General features: G+C 34.7%; 1 protein-coding gene across 1 annotated transcript; it reads right to left on the bottom strand.

The window, feature by feature from the left end:
• Window positions 1-1861: 1861 nt before the first annotated feature.
• LOC149791264 (fibrinogen-like protein 1) lies at window positions 1862-12431 on the bottom strand. The gene is made up of 4 exons (XM_089971324.1): window positions 12351-12431; window positions 11254-11350; window positions 4469-4602; window positions 1862-2401 (listed from the first exon to the last, which is right to left on the bottom strand). The coding sequence occupies exons 1-4, from the start codon at window positions 12429-12431 to the stop codon at window positions 1862-1864; spliced, it is 852 nt and encodes a 283-aa protein (XP_089827450.1).
• Between the last annotated feature and the right edge of the window lie 9905 nt (window positions 12432-22336).

The following is a 22336-nucleotide window of genomic DNA, read 5'->3' on the forward strand; positions in this document are numbered from 1 at the left end:
TGCTCCTTGGCTTTTCAGTTTCTGGACCTAGTTTCTATATTTTCAAAATGTATTCAACAGTTTCCCATGCGTACTGAACTTAAAAAAAACTTAGTAAAATACGCCTATCCATTCTCATTTTCACATGGCTTTGATTGATAGGTATTACAGATGTTCTAATGCTATGAAATAGATCTTAATATTGACGTGTATCAAAGCAAACTAAAGTCAATGTACACAATATTGATCCACAATATCAAAAATATTTTTTATTGTCTTGATTGTAAATTAAGTTGCCACATCAGCAGATTATTACAAATAACAAACATACATGGCGTTAACATTGTTACAAATAATAACCTGATATGGGGTTAATACTATCACAACTAACAACCATACATGGCGTTAACATTGTTACAAATAATCACCTGTCAAGAGTTTACTATTATTACAAATAACAACCTGATATGGTTTTAATAATATTACAGATAACAATCATATATAGAGTGAATACTATGACAAATAACACCCTGATATGGTGTTAATACTATGACAAATAACACCCTGATATGGTGTTAATACTATGACAAATAACAACCATGTATGGGGTTAATTTTAGTACAAATAACCTGACATGAGGTTAATTTAATTACAAAAACTAACCTGATATGGGGCTAATACTATGACAAATAACAACCATGTATGGGGTTAATTTTAGTACAAATAACCTGACATGAGGTTAATTTAATTACAAAAACCAACCTGATATGGGGTTAAAACTATTAAAAATAACAACCTGATATGGAGCGATATTATAATAAATAACAACCATATATGGGGTTAATACTATCACAAATAATAACCTGATATGGGGTTAATCCAATTAAGAATAACAACCATGTATGGTGTTAATATTATTCCAAATGACAACCGGAAATGGAGTGTATACTATTACAAATAACAACCTGATATGGGGATCGTAAAGTTACAAATAACAACCTGATATGTGGCTGATATTATTAATTTTATTTATTTTCAAATGTTTCTTGAGGGTTTTTTTTTGCTGAGTTCTCAGCGACTGAATCATGCGTGGTTTGCTCCGCTTGCTAGGAAAGAACAAATTTGATATAGCTGTAGAAAAAATTTAACAAGTTACAGCATGGAGTGTGTAATATAGAAATATGGATTTAACATCTGTATTGAACGAAGGTTTAACCATGTAGCAGCAAATGGGTATGTATTACAAAAGTTACTACACTGTGGAACAATTATTAGCTGTACAGAAGGCTAAAAATCAGAGTGCTAACTTTACATTGCTAACTAAATAAATAATATTTCACATTTGGCTTCTAGAAAAATACAACCTTAGATTTGAAAATGCGTCGTTAGTAGATCAGAACGTGTTTAAGCAGGTTGTTTGCACCGATGTGAAGTTTTCAAGCAGTTTTCAACTAAACAATATAAATGTAATTTTGAAATTTTCGTGTACTAACAGAGAGAGAGAAAAGAGAGAGAGAGAATCGAAAATCATTGATGGAGTAGATCCTTATCGTTCTTCGGCGAAATGATTCAGATTCTTTTAGCACAAAAGTTAGGACGGACTACGCAAGCTTACCTGGCCCAACAGTCAGGTTAACAAACCATTCTTGTAATGGTTCCTGATATATCAACAAATATTTTCTCGATAAAAGTTCTAAACATTGGATGTGGATAGTCTTATAAAGAAGATTGCTGTTCCATACCAAATCAATCTCTTTTTGAAACAAAATCTGATTTTGCCACCAATTGATTTACAAGTTCTAGCGAAAAGAAAGGCGTGCAATGATATGAACTCAGTGAATTCTGGTTACAAGCATGAGCAAAGAAAATCCTTGGTTGTTCTCTATTCAGCTTCAAGCCAAATTTGAACTATTTTTGGAGACCAATCGTGGCGGTCGAACGTCCAGTACACCTCAGCATCGATCCCTAGTCTAGTGGGGGACGTCACCAGTATTCCGTTGGGGTTAGCATAGGTACATGGATTTCCGGTGTTGAACCACCATCCACTGTTGAAATGATCGGGACATCCATTGGTGTGATCGTGGTTGTACGTGCTGAATAGTTGGTCCTTGTTTTGATATAAGGAATCCCCAAGGGCGCCCCCTAATAAGCTCTCGTTGGGCGGTTGGTACAAGTTGTAGACTAGCTTGTATTCATCGGCTTCGGAGTATATTTGAAACTGGGTGTAAATGGCCTTGTACGTAAGATTCCAGTTAGCACTGTCCATCTCAATCACGAGCTTAAAGTTGCGACTGTTGGTCAAAAGATGCAACTGTTCGTTCCCAAGCCAGAAGTCGTTCGAGCTAGTCACGAACATATCACCAAAGCCCCACTTGTATTCCTCCCAGGAGCGATTGAAATTTGTCTGATTGGTTATGTGAACCTGTAAATAGCAAAGATTTTGTTTTTCTAGAATAATTGCTTTGATGATTCTTGCTTTTATATACATGTTTAAGAATTATTCGCAACTTAATGCAACATATAGTATATGCCATTTATATATTGCACATTATTTGTTTTATTTAATGTAATTTCCTAGCGTTATGTGTACATGGCATGATTAAAACGAATCGTCATCATCTAGTTCAAAAATTCTTTTGTACAGATTGTTGATACGATTATGTTAATTCTCTCAACAATATAATTTTCCAGTTCTGGCCTTTTACAGCCAAATGTGTTTTTTTTTCTTCAAAAAATATCAGTCGGGTTGTTACGTAAGATCTTTCAACGTTCAAGGTCTCATTTTTATAATAATAAAAATGTGCCCAAAAGTTGTATGGTGTAATCGCGTAGACACCGCTCAACGTTCTGATATTCTGCATCATTCATTTTTTGTTTCGTTTGAAAGGAAGTGTGCAATGTGGAAAACGCTGAATTATTGAAAGTCTGGTTGGTTGAAATATTATAGTGTCAATGTGGAAAACGCTGAATTATTGAAAGTCTGTCTGGTTGAAATATTATAGTGTCAATGTGGAAAACGCTGAATTATTGAAAGTCTGGTTGGTTGAAATATTATAGTGTCAATGTGGAAAACGCTGAATTATTGAAAGTCTGGCTGGTTGAAATCCTATAGTGTCATGGAGTGTCTTAAAGTTCTCTCAACTCAGATTGTAAGTTTTATTGAATGAAAAGATGAAGTGCGTGTTTCATTATGATATGCCAATAAAACTAAATCTGTCAAACGTAGACAGACTGACAAACAAGAATATATGTCTGTCTATGCATACTTTCATGGAATTAAAGAGCGGTTGGGATGATACTTATTGGGGAACACAAGTTGCTATTGTACATTGCGCTTCGATTATTTGTCGTATGATTGAGAAGATTTATATTACATATAATTGTTTTCTTTCATAAACTAAAATGTCCGTCTGATTTTTATATTCATTTTCCATGCAATATATTGTTTAAACATAGTTCACACTTTATATTTCGTGTTGGTACGATAAAAGCGACAACCCCACAACCCCCATGAAAATAACAATACAAACAAAAGAAGAAAAAAAAAAGCAAAACAACAAAAGTAAAGATAATCCACCCAAAACCTACAACAAATCTTTTTTCTTCTAAAATATATCCCCATTCTCAAAACATAACTAAACAAATAATAATAATAATTTTCAAAGACTATCAAAAACCCAGAAGACTATGTCAAATAATGACAAATTTCCGGGCTATTGATTTCAGTGGGTGCTAGAATTTATATACCCAACGAAATAAAATCACCTGCACCTCTGCTTACAGTCTCGGTGGATATAAAAGTTCCACGGTTTATACTTTCTTGTGATCACGTCATAAAAGCTGATAATTTTGCTTTAGCAACAATGAATATGTCGGCCCTGATCTCTTAATCAAAGCGATATAGTACCATTCAGTTTTGGGATTTAACTAGATTTGCCTTTCTAGAACATTGCACAAAAAAATGCCTTATTCCAATAGTTACACAAATTTATAAAAATGGAAAATAAAATATTTCAGTGGCATGAAATTTGAATTATGTTATCTATATATGCATACAAACATACAGCTCAAATTATATTTGACTACTTCAAGCGTATTTTGTCTCTTCGTGGTAAAACTTTTTGTCAAGATATGTGAAAAATCAAAAAGTAAATAAAATGTAAAAAAAAGATGAAACATCCGCAGTGAACTGAAATTAGAATCAGCTCGTCTACTTATCCCCAAAAATACTCCTTCTAAATTTTATTCTTTTATCTTGTGTTCATTTTGCTTCATACTGCTAACAAGATTTTCATTCACAAAGATTGTATGGTCTGAAAATATATGCAGGTCATCTATATATAGACACAAATATGTCTGCCAAATTTAGTTTGAGTTGAGCTTCTATGCTATGACGGATAGACGGACATACCTATGAATGGACAGGGCAAAATCAAGATGCCTTAGCTGCAAGAAATTGGGAATTAAAAATAACGATATATGTCGATACCTGTATATAGGTCCTTGGCGGTCCATATCGATCTTCACAGATGACGTAGAAAGGCTGGGAGGCAAGCGCGGGTTTCACGAGTATCATTGGACGTTGATTCTGATAGAAGGGAATGGTACTCGCGTGCGTACAATCTGAAAAGAACAGAACATCCTCATTTAGCAATAATTTTGATTGCACAAACTGTTCCGGAAATAATACTGATAAATAACGTTACCGCCTGCACATGTCGACTGACCCCAAGGGCAGCCTAGTTGTTGACATCTTAGTGAAGACTTTTGTGTCTCGAAGAAAATGTATTACAGTGAGACCCCGCTATAGCGCGCTCCCTTATAACACAGTTCGGATATAGCGGGGTCACACTGTAGTTAGCAGCAGGGGACGCCACTAGAGGGCACTGGCGATCAAGATTAACGTTTTCTCAAAATGTCAACCTCATTACACCCCGTACTTTCTCCGCTTTAATATGTAAAAAGCCGACATTATTACATCCGAATGTATTCATGGTTGAAAAGTCAAATGTCTATATTTAGCGTATATGACACTGGGCCATTTCTACAACTTATTCAGCGGGAAAAAAAACGAAAACTGAATTTTTCCAAACGCTGAAAAACTAAATAAACGAACATATACGCTCACCTACGCCTACTTTTTAAATACTTTGGAGTTATTTTTACGAGAATAATGGTAAAATGTGTGCGAATATTTGCGGAAAATCCACGAATTACGTCTTTTTCTAAGGTCACCCATGCCAGCAAGAACGATAACTCTTCCCGGCACATGGGTACGTACAAAATGTAAACAATGACAACAATAAGACATAATTTGGGTTCAAAAACACACGAACACTTGATTGTATGAAAAGGGAGACATTTATAGCAAGGAATGGGATAATACAGACGTACTGTCATTCATTATACCAAACTTATTACAAAATATTTGTAAAACTTTTGTTGTGTAATATATTTTCGAGGTTAGAGACTCGACGGGAGTATCACTCACCGACTCAGTGATACTTGACGTATTGATAATATGTATATGATTGTGATCACTGAGATATTATCAATGTCAGGTCATCTGTTCTACGTACGATTCTTATCTAGAGACACTGGTATTAAAATTAAAATGTTCATGTTTAGTAGGGATGGAAAAGAAGTAAAAGTTCAACTATTTTTCAGAATTTTGAAGAATGAAAACAAACTCATTTAAAATTGTCATGCCATTTTTTTGTGAATATCATTATAAATATTGTCATCATAAGCCAAAGAATAGAGAATCGATCTGTAGTATTTCTCCATTTAAACACATACATAATCATAAATATTTCTTGAGAACCAACTCAGTGCCAGTTTCTTCTCTATCTCTGTTACCACAATTGTCTTTACTTCATGAACTATGTAATATTGCTCAAAACAATGGTCAGAATTATCACGAAAATATTGCAAATTTAGGACATCCAAAATTTAATGTTGCACCATCCTAAGCTGACACTATAGAAATCCTAACTAACTGTAATGAAAACTTAGTGGAAAAACTTTTGTCATTGTTTTTATTTTATAGATATGAAAACTGACCAAATATATCTTATGATAACTAAATTCTAGAATAGCAATTGTTATTTACTAAAGTGTGATTTCAGATAAATGTATACATGTACAAGAACACTGTAATGAATATGTACTTTTGGTTTTAAGAGTAACATACATTTTAACTTGGTATGACTCATGATTATGCTATTTCAAGCAAAAATGTTAGGGGGCGTGTGATAAAAAGGGCACAGAAAGTCTTCAGAAGTACCTGGAACATAGAAAAAGTAAATTTATTCTTGAAGCTGAATGTTCACAACACATTTATATATAACCATATGTAAAAAATATACAACTTTCAGCATGCAGTAACATGAGGTCAAGAATTTTCAAAAAGTGACCAAAGACCAATATTAAAATTGGTGGACGGTACATGTGTTCGAATGCTTCCTTTGAATTTATTTGAAAAGATATCATAAAGATGGGCTCATTTTTGAAATCTGCACACTCTAATTAAGCAGAAAATATTCCATTTTAAAAGCAACATATAATTGCAACTTGTGTATGACTCAAAAATATAGTATTTCATGCAAAAAATGTTGGGGGGGGGGTGATAAAAAGGCACAGTGGGGTTGCTGAATTACCTGGAACATATAAAAAGTACATTTATTCTTAAAGCTGAATGTTCACAAAACATTTCTATATAAAATATATGTAAGAAATATGCAAATTTCAGCTTGAAATAACATGAGGTCAAGAATTTTCAAAAATTGCCAAACACCAATATTAAAAATGGTGGGTGGTACATGTGTTTGAATGCTTCCTGTGAATTTATTTGAAAAGATATCATAAAGATGGGTTCATTTTCATTTTTGAAATCTGCACACTTAAATTAAGCAGAAAACATTCCATTTTAAAAGCACCATATAATTTCAACTTGTATATGACTCAAAAATATAGTATTTTATGCAAAAAAGTGGGGGGGGGTGATAAAAAGGCACAGGGGGGCTTCTGAATTACCTGAAACATATAAAAAGTCAATATTCTTAATGTTTAATCTTCTCAAAACATTTCTATATAAATATATGTAAGAAATATGCAAATTTCAGCTTGAAATAACATGAGGTCAAGAATTTTCAAAAATTGCCAAAGACCAATATTAAAAATGGTGGACGGTACATGTGTTTGAATACTTCCTGTGAATTTAATTGAAAAGATATCATAAAGATGGATTCATTTTTTGAAATCTGCACACTCAAATTATGCAGAAAACATTCCATTTTTATATATTCTATCATTATGAAAAAATCATCCCCTGTTGCTACTGTAGTTAACAATTACAGCTCTAGATCTGCTGTTTTAAGCATACGAAAGATTACATTTTTGCCTAAATAAGTGTAAATCTAACATAACAATGAGGAAGAAAGTAAGAAGGAGGATTCTGCAAGATTCCTGCAAATTATAATTTGTGATGACAGTGACGACTCGAAAATGAAACTTGAGCGATGTCTAGGAAGCAGGACGAATGACATAACGACATTTCTTACACCACTGGACAAAAACAGAATGTGTTGATTCTAGCCGTGATTAAGAATGATCAAAATTTGACGAAAATTCTTTGTTTTCTTCTTTTCTTTGAATATTCATAGAAGGCTTTAATTAAATGTCTATCACTTAAAACACCATGAATATAGTATTTCTTGGACTTTGTTATGGACTATTCTCGAGATGGATTGTGTTGTCGTCATGTTTGTAGTCTCAACTAAGAAAATTTAACTGGTTGATGAACATACAGAAACTGACACATTAAAGCAATCTCTAGGCAACGATTTTGCCAATTAGTTCGATATGCATTGCTGACGATAAAATTATTCGCAGGCAAGTGTCATCACCAAACGATAATGAAGAACGAGGACTGAATTGAACATAAAATAGCCATCAAAAAAGCACAAGAAATGATTAACAAAGTTCACCTAGTGGAGAACCACGGTAAGCTAAAATTGCTGAGTGGAGCTGAAACACCGACACAAAGGCATCATTCTTTGAGATGCTTGCTCTTGCCCTAATTAACTACAGGTTAAAAGAAAGCTAAGGTTGGTAAACTGATTGATAAAATAAAGAGTAAATTTTCAGCAAATGACATCAATAGATAATTTTGGACTCGTTTAGGGTTTATATGTATCGTACGAATATTTTATAGTCCACATGGTAGTAAAAACTAAGTAAAACTGTGTTCGAAATGACCAAACACAATAACTTTACTATCAAAAAGAAAGCTTTAACACTTTCAAACTAAATAAACTTTTATTTAAAAAATTCAAACATGACCTAGTGACATCACAGACATGTCTATGTGAAATTGAATGTTATCTAATATTTTACAGTGTCATCCACTATGCAAACATGGAGGTTTCCTGGTAAATAATACCTTGGAGGGATAATTTCATCTAGTTTTATCACACTTGGTTACATTCTCAGAAATCCTATAAATAAGAAATTAAAAATTGTCATATAATATGGAAGGAATCCTTTCCATGTCTTCTTTTATCGACATGTTACCATGCAAATACTTTTACATAGAACGGTTGACAAGTGCATGATGACTCATGCTCTGTCTACATCTCATTCATGTAAGTGTGGGATTTTACTAACGAGATAACAATACAGAGCTAAAAAAGGGATACATAGAAGACAGACAACAGACAGATAGATGGTTGGTGTGTGTGTGTGTGTGTGTGCGTGTGCGTGTGTGTGTGTGTGTGTGATTATGATTTTTAACGTAGCTTTAACAATTTTTCAGTCATATCGCTACGATGTCTGCATTGTGGCAGTTTATTATGATGTCTGGCACTGGGGCATCATGCCGCAGACATATAGCATGATGTCCCACCTAGTCACATTATCCTGACACCAGGCCGACCAGTCCTATCACTAACCACTTACGGTGAGCGACTAGAGACGCAGCTGTTAGTACCATTTTTGTAAGTCTTTGATATGACTCGGCCGGGGTTCGAAGCCACGACCTTCCACTTCCGAGGCGGATGCTCTAACCAATAGGCAACCGGAGCGGTCGATGGTTGGGGTAACCACCTATATATATATATATATATATATATATATATATATATATATATATATATATATATATATATATATATATGAGAGCTATTCCATGAAATTCCAACAATGTGGCAAAGTTACGTCATTGTGAAATCCTGTCACTCTACGCGTACTGTCTTCATCAGAGTGTTTCTTTGCCAATACACCAATGAACAATCCATCAATCTGGCGGCTGTTGCGAACCAGATGATGCGATGTCGCATGTAATTTCTTTTGCGTTTATGTTGGATTTTAGCACGAGATCTAAGTCTTCTGTACTCAAAAATATAAAGAAAATAAATAATCAAAATGTCCGCTATTATCACAATAATGAAGAATAAAATCCAATTTTCCAAAGATCATTTTGTTTGGTAATTTCTGTGCATGTTTCAGATGTCTCTGCTTTAAATAAGCCAAATCTACAGAAAAAGAATATTTTTTGTAGGAGTCGACGGAGGAAACTACCCTAAAAGAAATAAACAATATTTTTTTCACACATAAATGTTTTGATAAAATAACCAGAGGACTGGGTGGTGGGTGGGTTGAATGACATCCCTTGTAAGACTATTCTTTCCAACATATGATTTACATTGCTGAGAAATGATACAGATCATCTATAAGAAACAACAGAACTTACCCCTTTTTTCGGAAAGTGGTACTACATACGCTGGTTTCAAGTTTATGAGGCACTTTTAGAATGTACTAAGGATTCGCAAATGGAAAGTCTCGAATTCTCAGAGCAAATATGCCCATGTTGTCCGATATGGAAGTTTTATTATTCTGTGGTGATGAAATTACCTTTACAATCTTACTTTAATTAATCAATTCTCATTAATTTCTAGTTTATCGTAGTTTAGTGGTGTTATATTCTCGAGAACTGATAATTCTCTATTAGAGACATCAATAGAGAGGACTACAAAAAAATTTAAATTCAGTAAGTATGCCATGTTATAGTTTTAATATATTTGTTTTGAATCATTTGTTTCAAATGTGGGGAAATAATGAATGTGTTATCATATTCTGTCAATATATAATTTCACTATTTCGAATACTTTTTTGAGTTTGATCTGTGGTTTTCTGATCATAAAACATCTAATATATTATATTAGTTTTCTTTGGATATGTTTATCGAATTATTTACTTTCTTTCTCGATGATTTGCGTCTCGCTAAATAGCGTGAGTTGTCAGATTTGCCTATTCCGTAACCCGTCTCTTAACCTAATATCAGGAAAATTTAGACAAAACTAAATTTGTCGCTGGCTTTGATCGTACCAGCTTGCAGAGGGAACACATCGATTTAAAAATATATTAATTAACGAATTGAACCTTTCACTGTTGCGATTTTATATTAGTTAATTTAATAATTCGTAAGTTTGGTCATTACCCATGTCAAATAACCAGATTTCCTTTGAAATGAAACGCTTATATCGTCGTTAATGTTTACATTTAAGAAAGTGGCTTCATGATTTCATATATGTTTGTTGAATGATAATGTGCCGAAATTCAATTATTTAAAAACTTTCAGATTTTATAATAGGAATAAGTAATGTTGACCAGTATGGTATAGGGTGAGGTGATTGATATGTTATGGGGTGGGGTGATTGATAGAGAACAGTCTAAGGACCACACAAAATTCACGGCAGAGACAGAATAATAACTTTAGAAGGAGGAAAAGATGGTAAGAGAAAAGAAAGTTTATAAACGAAATTGTAAGTATCTATTATGGCCCATGCCGACATAAAAGAAAAATGTCATCTAAAATATTTATATTTTCTAAAATCTTGCCGATTTAGCTGAAGTGTCTAAACAATCAACCAAAACATTTTTGACAGTTTTGTAGGTAATTTAAGTCCATGTTATCGGATTTGCATCAAATGTAAATATTTTATCTGGATTAGTATTTGTAATACATTGTATTGGCATATTTGACAGAATACAAATGATTCGTCTATAGTTCATGTTAAATTTTCGAGTGTCATCATTGATTGCACATGACATCCTTTTTCGTCACTTTTGGCGAATCCGTTGTTTACCGTTCCTATTTAAATACAGCGATAAAATACATTCTGAAAGATCACAGTTGCAACTATGAAAACGTATGAAAATCTCCAAACATCACGTGTAGTCCACATTCTTGATTCCCTCACATACATCACTTACCTGTCACAATCTGTTCACATTGTTCTCCGTAAAAGCCACCATTGCACCAGCAGGCATTATTTACCAGGTAACCTCCATGCTTGCATAGTGTATGACACTGTAAAAAAAATAAGATATCATTCAATTTCACTTTATAAATGTAAAGTGTTACTACAGACTTAGACTTGAATTTATTGGAATATTTCAGGATGAACTTATAGAGCGATAAAATAGATATGTTGCCATAAATACAAGAGATTATATTTGAAAGGTGTATTGGTGTATAACTAACAAACCGTCGTATTAGTGTAATAACTCGTGTTCCATCGGGGTTTTGTATATAACTCATGTTCCATCGGGTTGGCGTATACAAATCGTGAACGATCGGGTTGGCATATGCAACTCGCCTTCCATCGGGTTGGCGTATATAACTCGTGTTCCATCGGGTTGGTGTTTAACTCATAGGCCATCGGATTGGTGCTCATTTCAAAGGCCATCGGGTTTGTTTATAATTCATAGACCATCGGGTTATTGAATAGGTTATTGAGTTCGAGCATAATTCATAGGTCATACTATTGGTGCATAATTCATAGGTAATTGTAGCATAACTCATATGTCATCGTTCTGGTATATAACTCACAGACCATTGAATAGGTGTATAACTCAGAGAATATTATATAAGTGTGTAACTCATAGCCTATCGTATTCGTGTATAACTCATAGACCATTGTATCGTATAATTCATAGCCCATCGAATTGGTGTAAAACTCATAGACCATCTTACTAGTGTATAACTCATAGACCATCGTATTGATGTGTAACTCATAGACCATTGTATCGTATAATTCATAGCCCATCGAATTGGTGTAAAACTCATAGACCATCTTACTAGTGTATAACTCATAGACCATCGTATTGATGTGTAACTCATAGACCATTGTATCGTATAATTCATAGCCCATCGAATTGGTGTAAAACTCATAGACCATCTTACTAGTGTATAACTCATAGACCATCGTATTGATGTGTAACTCATAGACCATTGTATCGTATAATTCATAGCCCATCGAATTGGTGTAAAACTCATAGACCATCTTACTAGTGTATAACTCACAGACCATCGTATTGATCTGTAACTCATAGACCATTGTATCGTATAATTCATAGCCCATCGAACTGGTGTAAAACTCATAGACCATCTTACTAGTGTATAACTCATAGACCATCGTATTGATGTGTAACTCATAGACCATTGTATCGTATAATTCATAGCCCATCGAATTGGTGTAAAACTCATAGACCATTTTACTGGTGCATAACTCATAGACCCTCTTACTAGTGTATAACTCATAGACCATCGTATTGATGTGTAACTCATAGACCATTGTATCGTATAATTCATAGCCCATCGAATTGGTGTAAAACTCATAGACCATTTTACTGGTGCATAACTCATAGACCATCTTACTAGTGTATAACTCATAGACCATTGTATCGTATAATTCATAGCCCATCGAATTGGTGTAAAACTCATAGACCTTCTTACTAGTGTATAACTCATAGACCATCGTATTGATGTGTAACTCATAGACCATTGTATCGTATAATTCATAGCCCATCGAATTGGTGTAAAACTCATAGACCATCTTACTAGTCTATAACTCATAGAACATCGTATTGATGTGTAAACTCATAGACCATTGTATCGTATAATTCATAGCCCATCGAATTGGTGTAAAACTCATAGACCATCTTACTAGTGTATAACTCATAGACCATCGTATTGATGTGTAACTCATAGACCATTGTATCGTATAATTCATAGCCCATCGAATTGGTGTAAAACTCATAGACCATTTTACTGGTGCATAACTCATAGACCATCTTACTAGTGTATAACTCATAGACCATCGTATTGATGTGTAACTCATAGACCATTGTATCGTATAATTCATAGCCCATCGAATTGGTGTAAAACTCATAGACCATTTTACTGGTGCATAACTCATAGACCATCTTACTAGTGTATAACTCATAGACCATCGTATTGATGTGTAACTCATAGACCATTGTATCGTATAATTCATAGCCCATCGAATTGGTGTAAAACTCATAGACCATCTTACTGGTGCATAACTCATAGACCATCTTACTAGTGTATAACTCATAGACCATCGTATTGATGTGTAACTCATAGACCATCGTATCGTATAATTCATAGCCCATCGAATTGGTGTAAAACTCATAGACCATCTTACTGGTGCATAACTCATAGACCATCTTACTAGTGTATAACTCATAGACCATCGTATTGATGTGTAACTCATAGACCATCGTATCGTATAGTTCATCGCCCATCAAATTGGTGTAAAACTCATAGACCATCTTACTAGTGTATAACTCATAGACCATCGTCTTGGTGTGTAACTCATAGACAATCGTATTGGTGTATAACTCATACACCATTGTGTTGGCGTATAAGCCATAGCCAGTCATATTGGTGTATGACTCATAAGCCATTGTTCGCATTGGTGTTGCTTTAAATTGTATAAACAGAACTAATTAGCAAACAAAAAAGTACCAATGGAATACATAACATTGAGTACCAATGGAATACATCACATAGAGTACCAATCAAATACATCACATAGAGTACCAATGAAATACATCGCATCGAGTACCAATGGAATAAATCACATCGAGTACCGATGTAATACATCACATCGAGTACCATTGGAATACATCACATAGAGTACCAATGGAATACATCACATGGAGTACCATTGGAATACATCACATCGAGTACCAATGGAATACATCACAAAGTGTAATAATGAAATACATCACATCGAGTACTAATGAAATACATCACATCGAATACCAATGGAATACATCACACAGAGTACCAATGGAATACATCACAATGAGCCCCAATGAAATACATCACATCGAGTACCAAGGAAATACATCACATTGAGTACCAATGGAATACATCGCATCGAGTACCAAGGAAATACATCACATCAAGCCCCAATGAAATATATCACATCGAGTACCAATGGAATACATCACATCGAGCCCCAATGAAATATATCACATCGAGTACCAATGGAATACATCACATAGTGTACCAATGGAATACATCACATCTAGCACTAATGAAATACATCACATCGAGAACCAAGGAAACACATAACATCGAGTACCAATGGAATATATCACATCGAGTACCAATGGAATACATCACATCGAGTATCAAGGAAATACATCACATCGAGTACCAATGAAATACGTCACAACGATTACCAATGGAATACATCACATCAAGTACCAATGGCATACATAACATCGATTATCAATGGAATACATCACATCGAGTACTAAGGAAATACATCACATCGAGTACCAGTACATCACATCAAGTACAAATGAAATACATCACATCGAATACTAATGAAATACATTACATCGAGTACCAATGGAATGCATCACATCGAGTACCAAAGAAATACATCACATCGAGTTCCAGTAAATACATCACATCAAGTATCAGTGAAATACATCACATCGGGTACCAAGGAAATACATCACATCGAGCAATAAGGAAATACACCACATCGAGTATCAATGAAACACATCACATCGAGTTGCAAGGAAATACATCACATCGAGTACCAAGGAAATACATCACATTCAGTACCAATGAAATACATCACATCGAGTACCAATGAAATACATCACATCGAGTACCAATGAAATTCATCACATCGAGTACCAATGGAATACATCAGATCGAGTAACAAGGAAATACATCTCATCGAGTACCAATAAAATACATCACATCTAGTACAAAAGAAATACATCACATCAAGTACCAATGAAATACATCACATCCAGTACCAATGAAATACACAACATCGAGTACCAATGAAATGCATCACATCCAGTACCAATGGAATACATCACATAGAATGCCAATGAAATACATCACATCGAGTACCAAGGAAATACATCACATCGAGAACCAAGGAAATATATCACATCGAGTACCAAGGAAATACATCAACTCGAGTACCAGTGGGATACATCACATCGAGTACCAATGAATTACATCACATCGAGTACCAAGGATATACATCAAATCGATTACGAATGAAATACATCACATGGAGTACCAATGAAATACATCATAGCGAGTACCAATGGGATACATCACATCGAGTACCAAGGAAATACATCACATCGAGTACAAATGGAATACATCACATCGAGTACCAAGGAAATACATCACATCGAGTACCACGGAAATACATCACATCGAGTACAATGGAATACATCACATCGAATACCAATGGAATACATAACATCGGGTACCAAGGAAATACATCACAACAAGTACCAATGGAATACATCACATCGAGTACGAAGGAAATACATCACATCAAGTACCAATGAAATACATCACATCGAGTACCAATGAAATACATAATATCGAATACTAATGAAACACATCACATCCACTACGAATGGAATACATCACATAGAGTGCCAAGAAAATACATCACATCGAGTACCAAGGAAATGGATCACATCGAGTACCAAGGAAATACATCACATCGAGTACCAACGGAATACATAACATCGAGTACCAATGAAAAACATCACATCGAGTACCAAGGAAATACATCAAATCGAGTACCAAGGAAATACATCACATCGAGTACCAATAAAATACATCACATCGAGTACCAATGGAACACATCACATAGAATACCAGGGAAATACATCACATCGAGTACCAATGATATACATCACATCAAGTGCCAATGAAATACATCAAATCGAGTACCAATGAAATACATCACATCGAGTACCAATGAAATACATCACATCGAGTACCAATGAAATACATCACATTGAGTACCAATGAAATACATTACATCGAGTACCAATGGAATGCATCACATCGAGTACCAATGAAATACATCACATCGAGTACCAATGAAATACATCACATTGAGTACCAATGGAATACATCACATCGAGTACCAATGGAATACATCACATCAAGTATCAATGGAATACATCACAGCGAGTACCAATGAAATACATCACATCAAGTACCAAGGAAATTCATCACATCGAGTACCAATGAAATACATCACATTCAGTACCAATGGAATACATCACATACAGTACCAATAAAATACATCACATCGAATACCAATGGAATACATAACATCGAGTACCAAGGAAATACATCACATCGAGTACCAATGGAATACATCACATCCAGTACCAATGAAATACATAACATCCAGTACCAATTGAATACATCACATCGAGTACCAGTGGAATACATCACACAGAATACCAGGGAAATACATCACATCGAGTACCAATGATATACATCACATCGAGTACCAAGCAAATACATCACATCGAGTACCAATGGAATACATCACATCGAGTACCAATGGAATACATCACATAGAATACCAGGGAAATACATCACATCGAGTACCAATGAAATAACATCACATCGAGTACCAATGAAATACATCACATCGAGTACCAGTGAAATACATCACATCGAGTACCAATGATGTACATCACATCGAGTATCGATGAAATACATCACATCGAGTATCAATGAAATACATCACATCGAATGCCAATGAAATACATCACATCGAGCACCAAGGAAATACATCACATCGAGTACCAATGGAATACATCACATCGAGTACCAATGGAATACATCACATAGAGTGCCAAGGAAATACATCACATCGAGTACCAATTACTTACAGCACATCGAGTACCACTGAAATACATCACATCGAGTACCAAGGAAATACATCACATCGAGTATCAATGAAATACATCACATCGAGTACGAATGGAATACATCACATCGAGTAGCAAGGAAATAAATCACATCGAGTATCAATGGCATACATCATATCGAGTACCAATGAAATAAATCACATCGATTACCAATGGAATACATCACATCGAGTACTAATGAAATACATCACATCGAGTACCAATGGAATACATCACATCGAGTACTAATGAAATGCATCACATCAAGTAACAAATAATTACATCACATCAAGTACCAATGCAATATATCACGTCAAATACCAATCAAATAATCACATCGAGTACCAATGAAATACGTCACATCGAGTTCCAAGGAAATACATCACATAGAGTTCCAATGAAATACATCACATCAAGTACCAATGAAATACATCACATTAAGTGCCAGTGGAATACATCACATCGAATACCAATGAAATACATTACATCAAGTACTTATGGCATACATCACATCGAGTACCAATGAAATATATCTCATCGAGTACCATTGAAATACATAACATCGAGTACCAAGTAAATACATCACATCAAGTATCAGTGAAATATATCACATCGAGTACCAATTATGTACATCACATCGAGTACCAATGATATACATCACATCGAGTACTAAGGAGATGCATCACATCAAGTACCTATGGAATACATCACATCAAGTGCCAATGGAATACATCACATCGAGTATCAATGAAATACATCCCATCGAGTACCAATGAAATACATCACATCGAGTACCAAGGAAATGCATCACATCGAGTATCAATGAAATACATCACATCGAGTATCAATGAAATACATCACATGGAGTACGAATGGAATACATCACATCGAGTAGCAAGGAAATAAATCACATCGAGTATCAATGGCATACATCACATCGAGTACCAATGAAATAAATCTCATTGATTACCAGTGGAATACATCACATCTAGTGCTAATGAAATACATCACATCGAGTACCAATGGTATCCATCACATCCAGTACTGATGGAATACATCACATCGAGTACCAATGGAATACATCACATGGAGTACCAATAAATTACATCACATGGAGTACCAAGGAAATACATGAAATCGAGTACCAATGAAATACATCACATCGAGTACCAATGAAATACATCACATCGAGTACCAATTAAATACATCACATCGAGTACCAATGAAATACATCACATCCAGTATCAATTAAATACATCACATCGATTACGAATGGAACACATCACATCGAGTACCATTGGAATACATCACATCAAGTACCAATGGAATACATCATATCAAGTACCAATTAACTACAGCACATCGAGTACCAATGAAATACATCACATCGAGTACCAAGGAAATACATCACATCGAGTATCAATGAAAGACATCACATCGAGTACGAATGGAATACATCACATCGAGTAGCAAGGAAATAAATCACATCGAGTATCAATGGCATACATCACATCGAGTACCAATGAAATAAATCACATCGATTACCAGTGGAATACATCACATCGAGTACTAATGAAATACATCACATCGAGTACCAATGGAATACATCACATCGAGTACCAATGGAATACATCACATCGAGTACTAATGAAATGCATCACATCAAGTAACAAATAATTATATCACATCAAGTAGCAATGCAATATATCACGTCAAATACCGATCAAATACATCACATCGAGTACCAATGAAATACATCACATCGAGTTCCAAGGAAATACATCACATCAAGTGCCAGTGGAATACATCACATCAAGTACCAATGAAATACATCACATCAAGTGCCAGTGGAATACATCACATCGAGTACCAATGAAATACATTACATCAAGTACTTATGGCATACATCATATCGAGTACCAATGAAATATATCTCATCGAGTACCATTGAAATACATAACATCGAGTACCAAGTAAATACATCACATCAAGTATCAATGATATACATCACATCGAGTACTAAGGAGATGCATCACATCAAGTACCTATGGAATACATCACATCAAGTACCAATGGAATACATCACATCGAGTGTCAATGAAATACATCACATCGAGTACCAATGAAATACATCACATCGAGTACCAAGGAATTATATCACATCGAGTACCAATGAAATATATCACATCGAGTACCAATGAAATACGTCACATCGAGTACTAATGAAATAGATCACATCGAGTACCAATGAAATGTATCACATCGAGTACCAATGAAATACATCACATCGAGTACCAAGGAAATACATCACATCGAGTACCAATGAAATACATCACATCGAGGGATATAAAAGACTGAGTAAGAAATCTATGCTTATAATTTAAGCTTCACTCTCTCTCTCTCTCTCTCTCTCTCTCTCTGCCAATAATCTTTACTTAGATCATCTGATTGACATGAGCAATGAAAGGCGACAATCATGTCAGAAAAAATATGATGCATTCTAATGCAGAGAGAAATAATGCTGTTACAATATCTATCATGAGTTCACAGTAATTGCTCAACAATGATTTGGGAGTTTATTTCTAAATAATTTTTTCCGTGCAAATATTTATTGGCTTTGGGTTTCGCAAAGCCTTGTGCCCGTTTTATCTGTGGAACCAATTCAAGTGCCCATACATGGTATAAGGGAACATTTTTGGTCGTTGCTTGCGAGAGAGAGAGAGAGAGAGAGAGAGAGAGAGAGAGAGAGAGAGAGAGAGAGAGGATGGATGTATGCATGGTTTCTACACTCATTTGCATTTTCAATGCTCATCAGAAATAAGTTGTGATTGGTCCCAATCGTCTGTTTGTCGGTCATTTAACAAGACTGTCATTGTTTCAAAGATTTATTGAAACTTTGTGGGCTTGATTGGTGGTTGTATAGACGAATCATAGGGGGTGCGTTTTTCTCTTTTAAATTATTTTTTAAATATCGAAAATTGTGTTCTGAGAAGTCAAATGTTATGATGAAACTTATCATCGCTTCGTCTAAGATCTTCAATATATTTTACCGGAACCTTTTAAGGCAAATGAGTTGTCGATTTTTATGCGACAAAGAGTTTTTGTTCTCTGCCATTTGTTTTCTTGGGAGAGGGTGAATTTGTCTGAAAGGTATCAGAATGAGGCATTCTAAAAAGTCAGGTTTGACAAAGAAGCTAGCTATCGATCTCTTCTTAACCTGCACGATTGATTTAACTTAAACCTTGTGGTTGATTGAGAATCACACAAGTTTGACTTTAGCGCATTCTTTTGTTTTTGTTCTTGTTTTGATGGCGATTAGAGAAATTATACATATTAAGTGCACGCTGGACAAGGCCTTTTGTCTTACGGTCCTTGGAAATGGGAAAACAAGGACCTCGCTCCAGATTCACGCAGACGTTGTTTAAATCGCTCGGTAGAGAGGCTCCTTGCGTGTTGCAGCATAAGTAATTGACTTAGTTATTTAAAAGTAAATTATTGCTGATTCGTTTCAAAATTGGCCTGAAATGAACAAGAGTCTGTTATCAAAGTGTACAATATTTGTAAGGCATCAAGGTTACTGCATCTGGTTGAAGAAGTTGTATTCTTGTGTAGGCTACATAATTTATTTTATGTATTATGTTAAAGATGACTGTATAATAGTCAAGCTCTAAAGTTTCCTAGACTCAGTTATCCATCCTTGGAGGGATAGCTCATGGACTTCAATATATATAGCATCTATACATATAACATAGATGCTATTTAATAGAAGTCCATCGATAGCAATACTATTTAGATGTCTGTGGCTCAGTGCAGTCTTTGAATTTAGTAACAGCTTTCCTTAAAAATCTGTCTACAGTCTACAATCTACACTGAATAAAAACAAAATATGATGATGCAAGACTATGACTTCCTTGGCAAGAGCTCAACCGGTTTAGGATTAAACTGGTGGGCTGTTGACGGGCGAGCGAGTGTGTGCCATACCAACGCACCGACTAATTTCCTATTTTTTGATTTATTAAATTTATTGTAAAAATAACATTGTTGACGTCAATTTATCTTGAACCCCCCCCCACCCATGTCAACAATTGTCAAACTTCTTCAAACCCTCTCCCCCCAATTTTGCTGACATAATTAATGGACGACCCCTTTAGGACGGTGCCTTTTTACATGAACATTTCGATTTATTTTTTTTCAATAAATTTATATTGACATTTCAAATAAAAGATAATTTTCTTATCTTTTTCCCTCACAGTTTCGATACCTTTGTAACTGGTCCGGATATTTTCATTTTTAACAGCGCGCTTTCCTCAGCCAAATAAATATTACTAACGCTTCTATCTATTGTTATTTGAAACAAAGGAAGCCCCTATTTTATTCAATATAGCAGTTACTTTCAAAACTGGCATGTCAATACTTTCAAGATTATCATTAATATGTAAAATATACTTACAAAGAAATTCCCTTTCTTTATTTGCTTCTATAAAAGACATCATCTTTATGGTTTCATTTTGGTGCGCTTTCCCGAATAGATCCTACATTACACATACAATTTAAATAGAAGAGCTAAGAATTATTCCCCTTGGCAAATACCCAGACTATTCCATACTATCATGAACATAATCAGCTATTTGAGTTGCACGTATTTTCCTGACAACAACATATTCTACTACACTTCTGAGTCTTCGTTCTATAAATATTATTTTAATATCATTGTTGGTACTGCACTTACTTTCACTGTCAATGGGCAAGAAATTTCGTTTCCTATGTGATCAGTTTTCTGCTGAACTTACATTTAAATAACATTAACGATATTACACTGAACCCTTTATCTAAACATTTACTGGCTAAATCGTGAAATTCAACAAACATTTTACCATGAATGTGACTGTAGACAGAAGTAAAATAAAACGGGAAAACATCGTGTTTTCCTTAAGACTGCAAACATTGTCCGATCTGCACCAGATATCTTCTCATTTACAAGTTTAAGCCACCATAAAAGTTATCCCTATACTAGATAGCAATACCTCCACTGTGTCTCACTGATTTATCTGGTATTAAGTTCTTGTATCGCTTACAATGCGGATAGCAAGAAACATTTATTTCATAAGCTATTTATGGCAACGATTATATCAATATATGGTCTATTAGTCTGCGTTAAAATCTGAAATAAAATAAGAAAGTTCATTTGGTTTCTTTAAGTCTTTATTGAGACTGCGCAAACTCCAGCTGAGAATTGTGTCCCACTCTCTGGCCTGTTCCATTTTCCAACTTGCAT

Source organism: Sinohyriopsis cumingii, chromosome 9, assembly GCF_028554795.1.
Source record: "Sinohyriopsis cumingii isolate HCF-2022 chromosome 9, ASM2855479v2, whole genome shotgun sequence".
In the NCBI taxonomy this organism is placed as follows: Eukaryota; Metazoa; Mollusca; class Bivalvia; order Unionida; family Unionidae; genus Sinohyriopsis; species Sinohyriopsis cumingii.

Coding starts and splice junctions, on each gene's coding strand:
- LOC149791264 (XM_089971324.1), bottom strand. CDS start 12,431: ATGGTCTATGAGTTTTACACCAGTTCGATGGGCTATGAATTATACGAT. Junction 11,351..12,350: donor AGTTACAGATCAATACGATG/GTCTGTGAGTTA, acceptor TTTTTTTTACAG/TGTCATACACTATGCAAGCA. Junction 2,402..4,468: donor CGCCAAGGACCTATATACAG/GTATCGACATAT, acceptor TGCTATTTACAG/GTTCACATAACCAATCAGAC.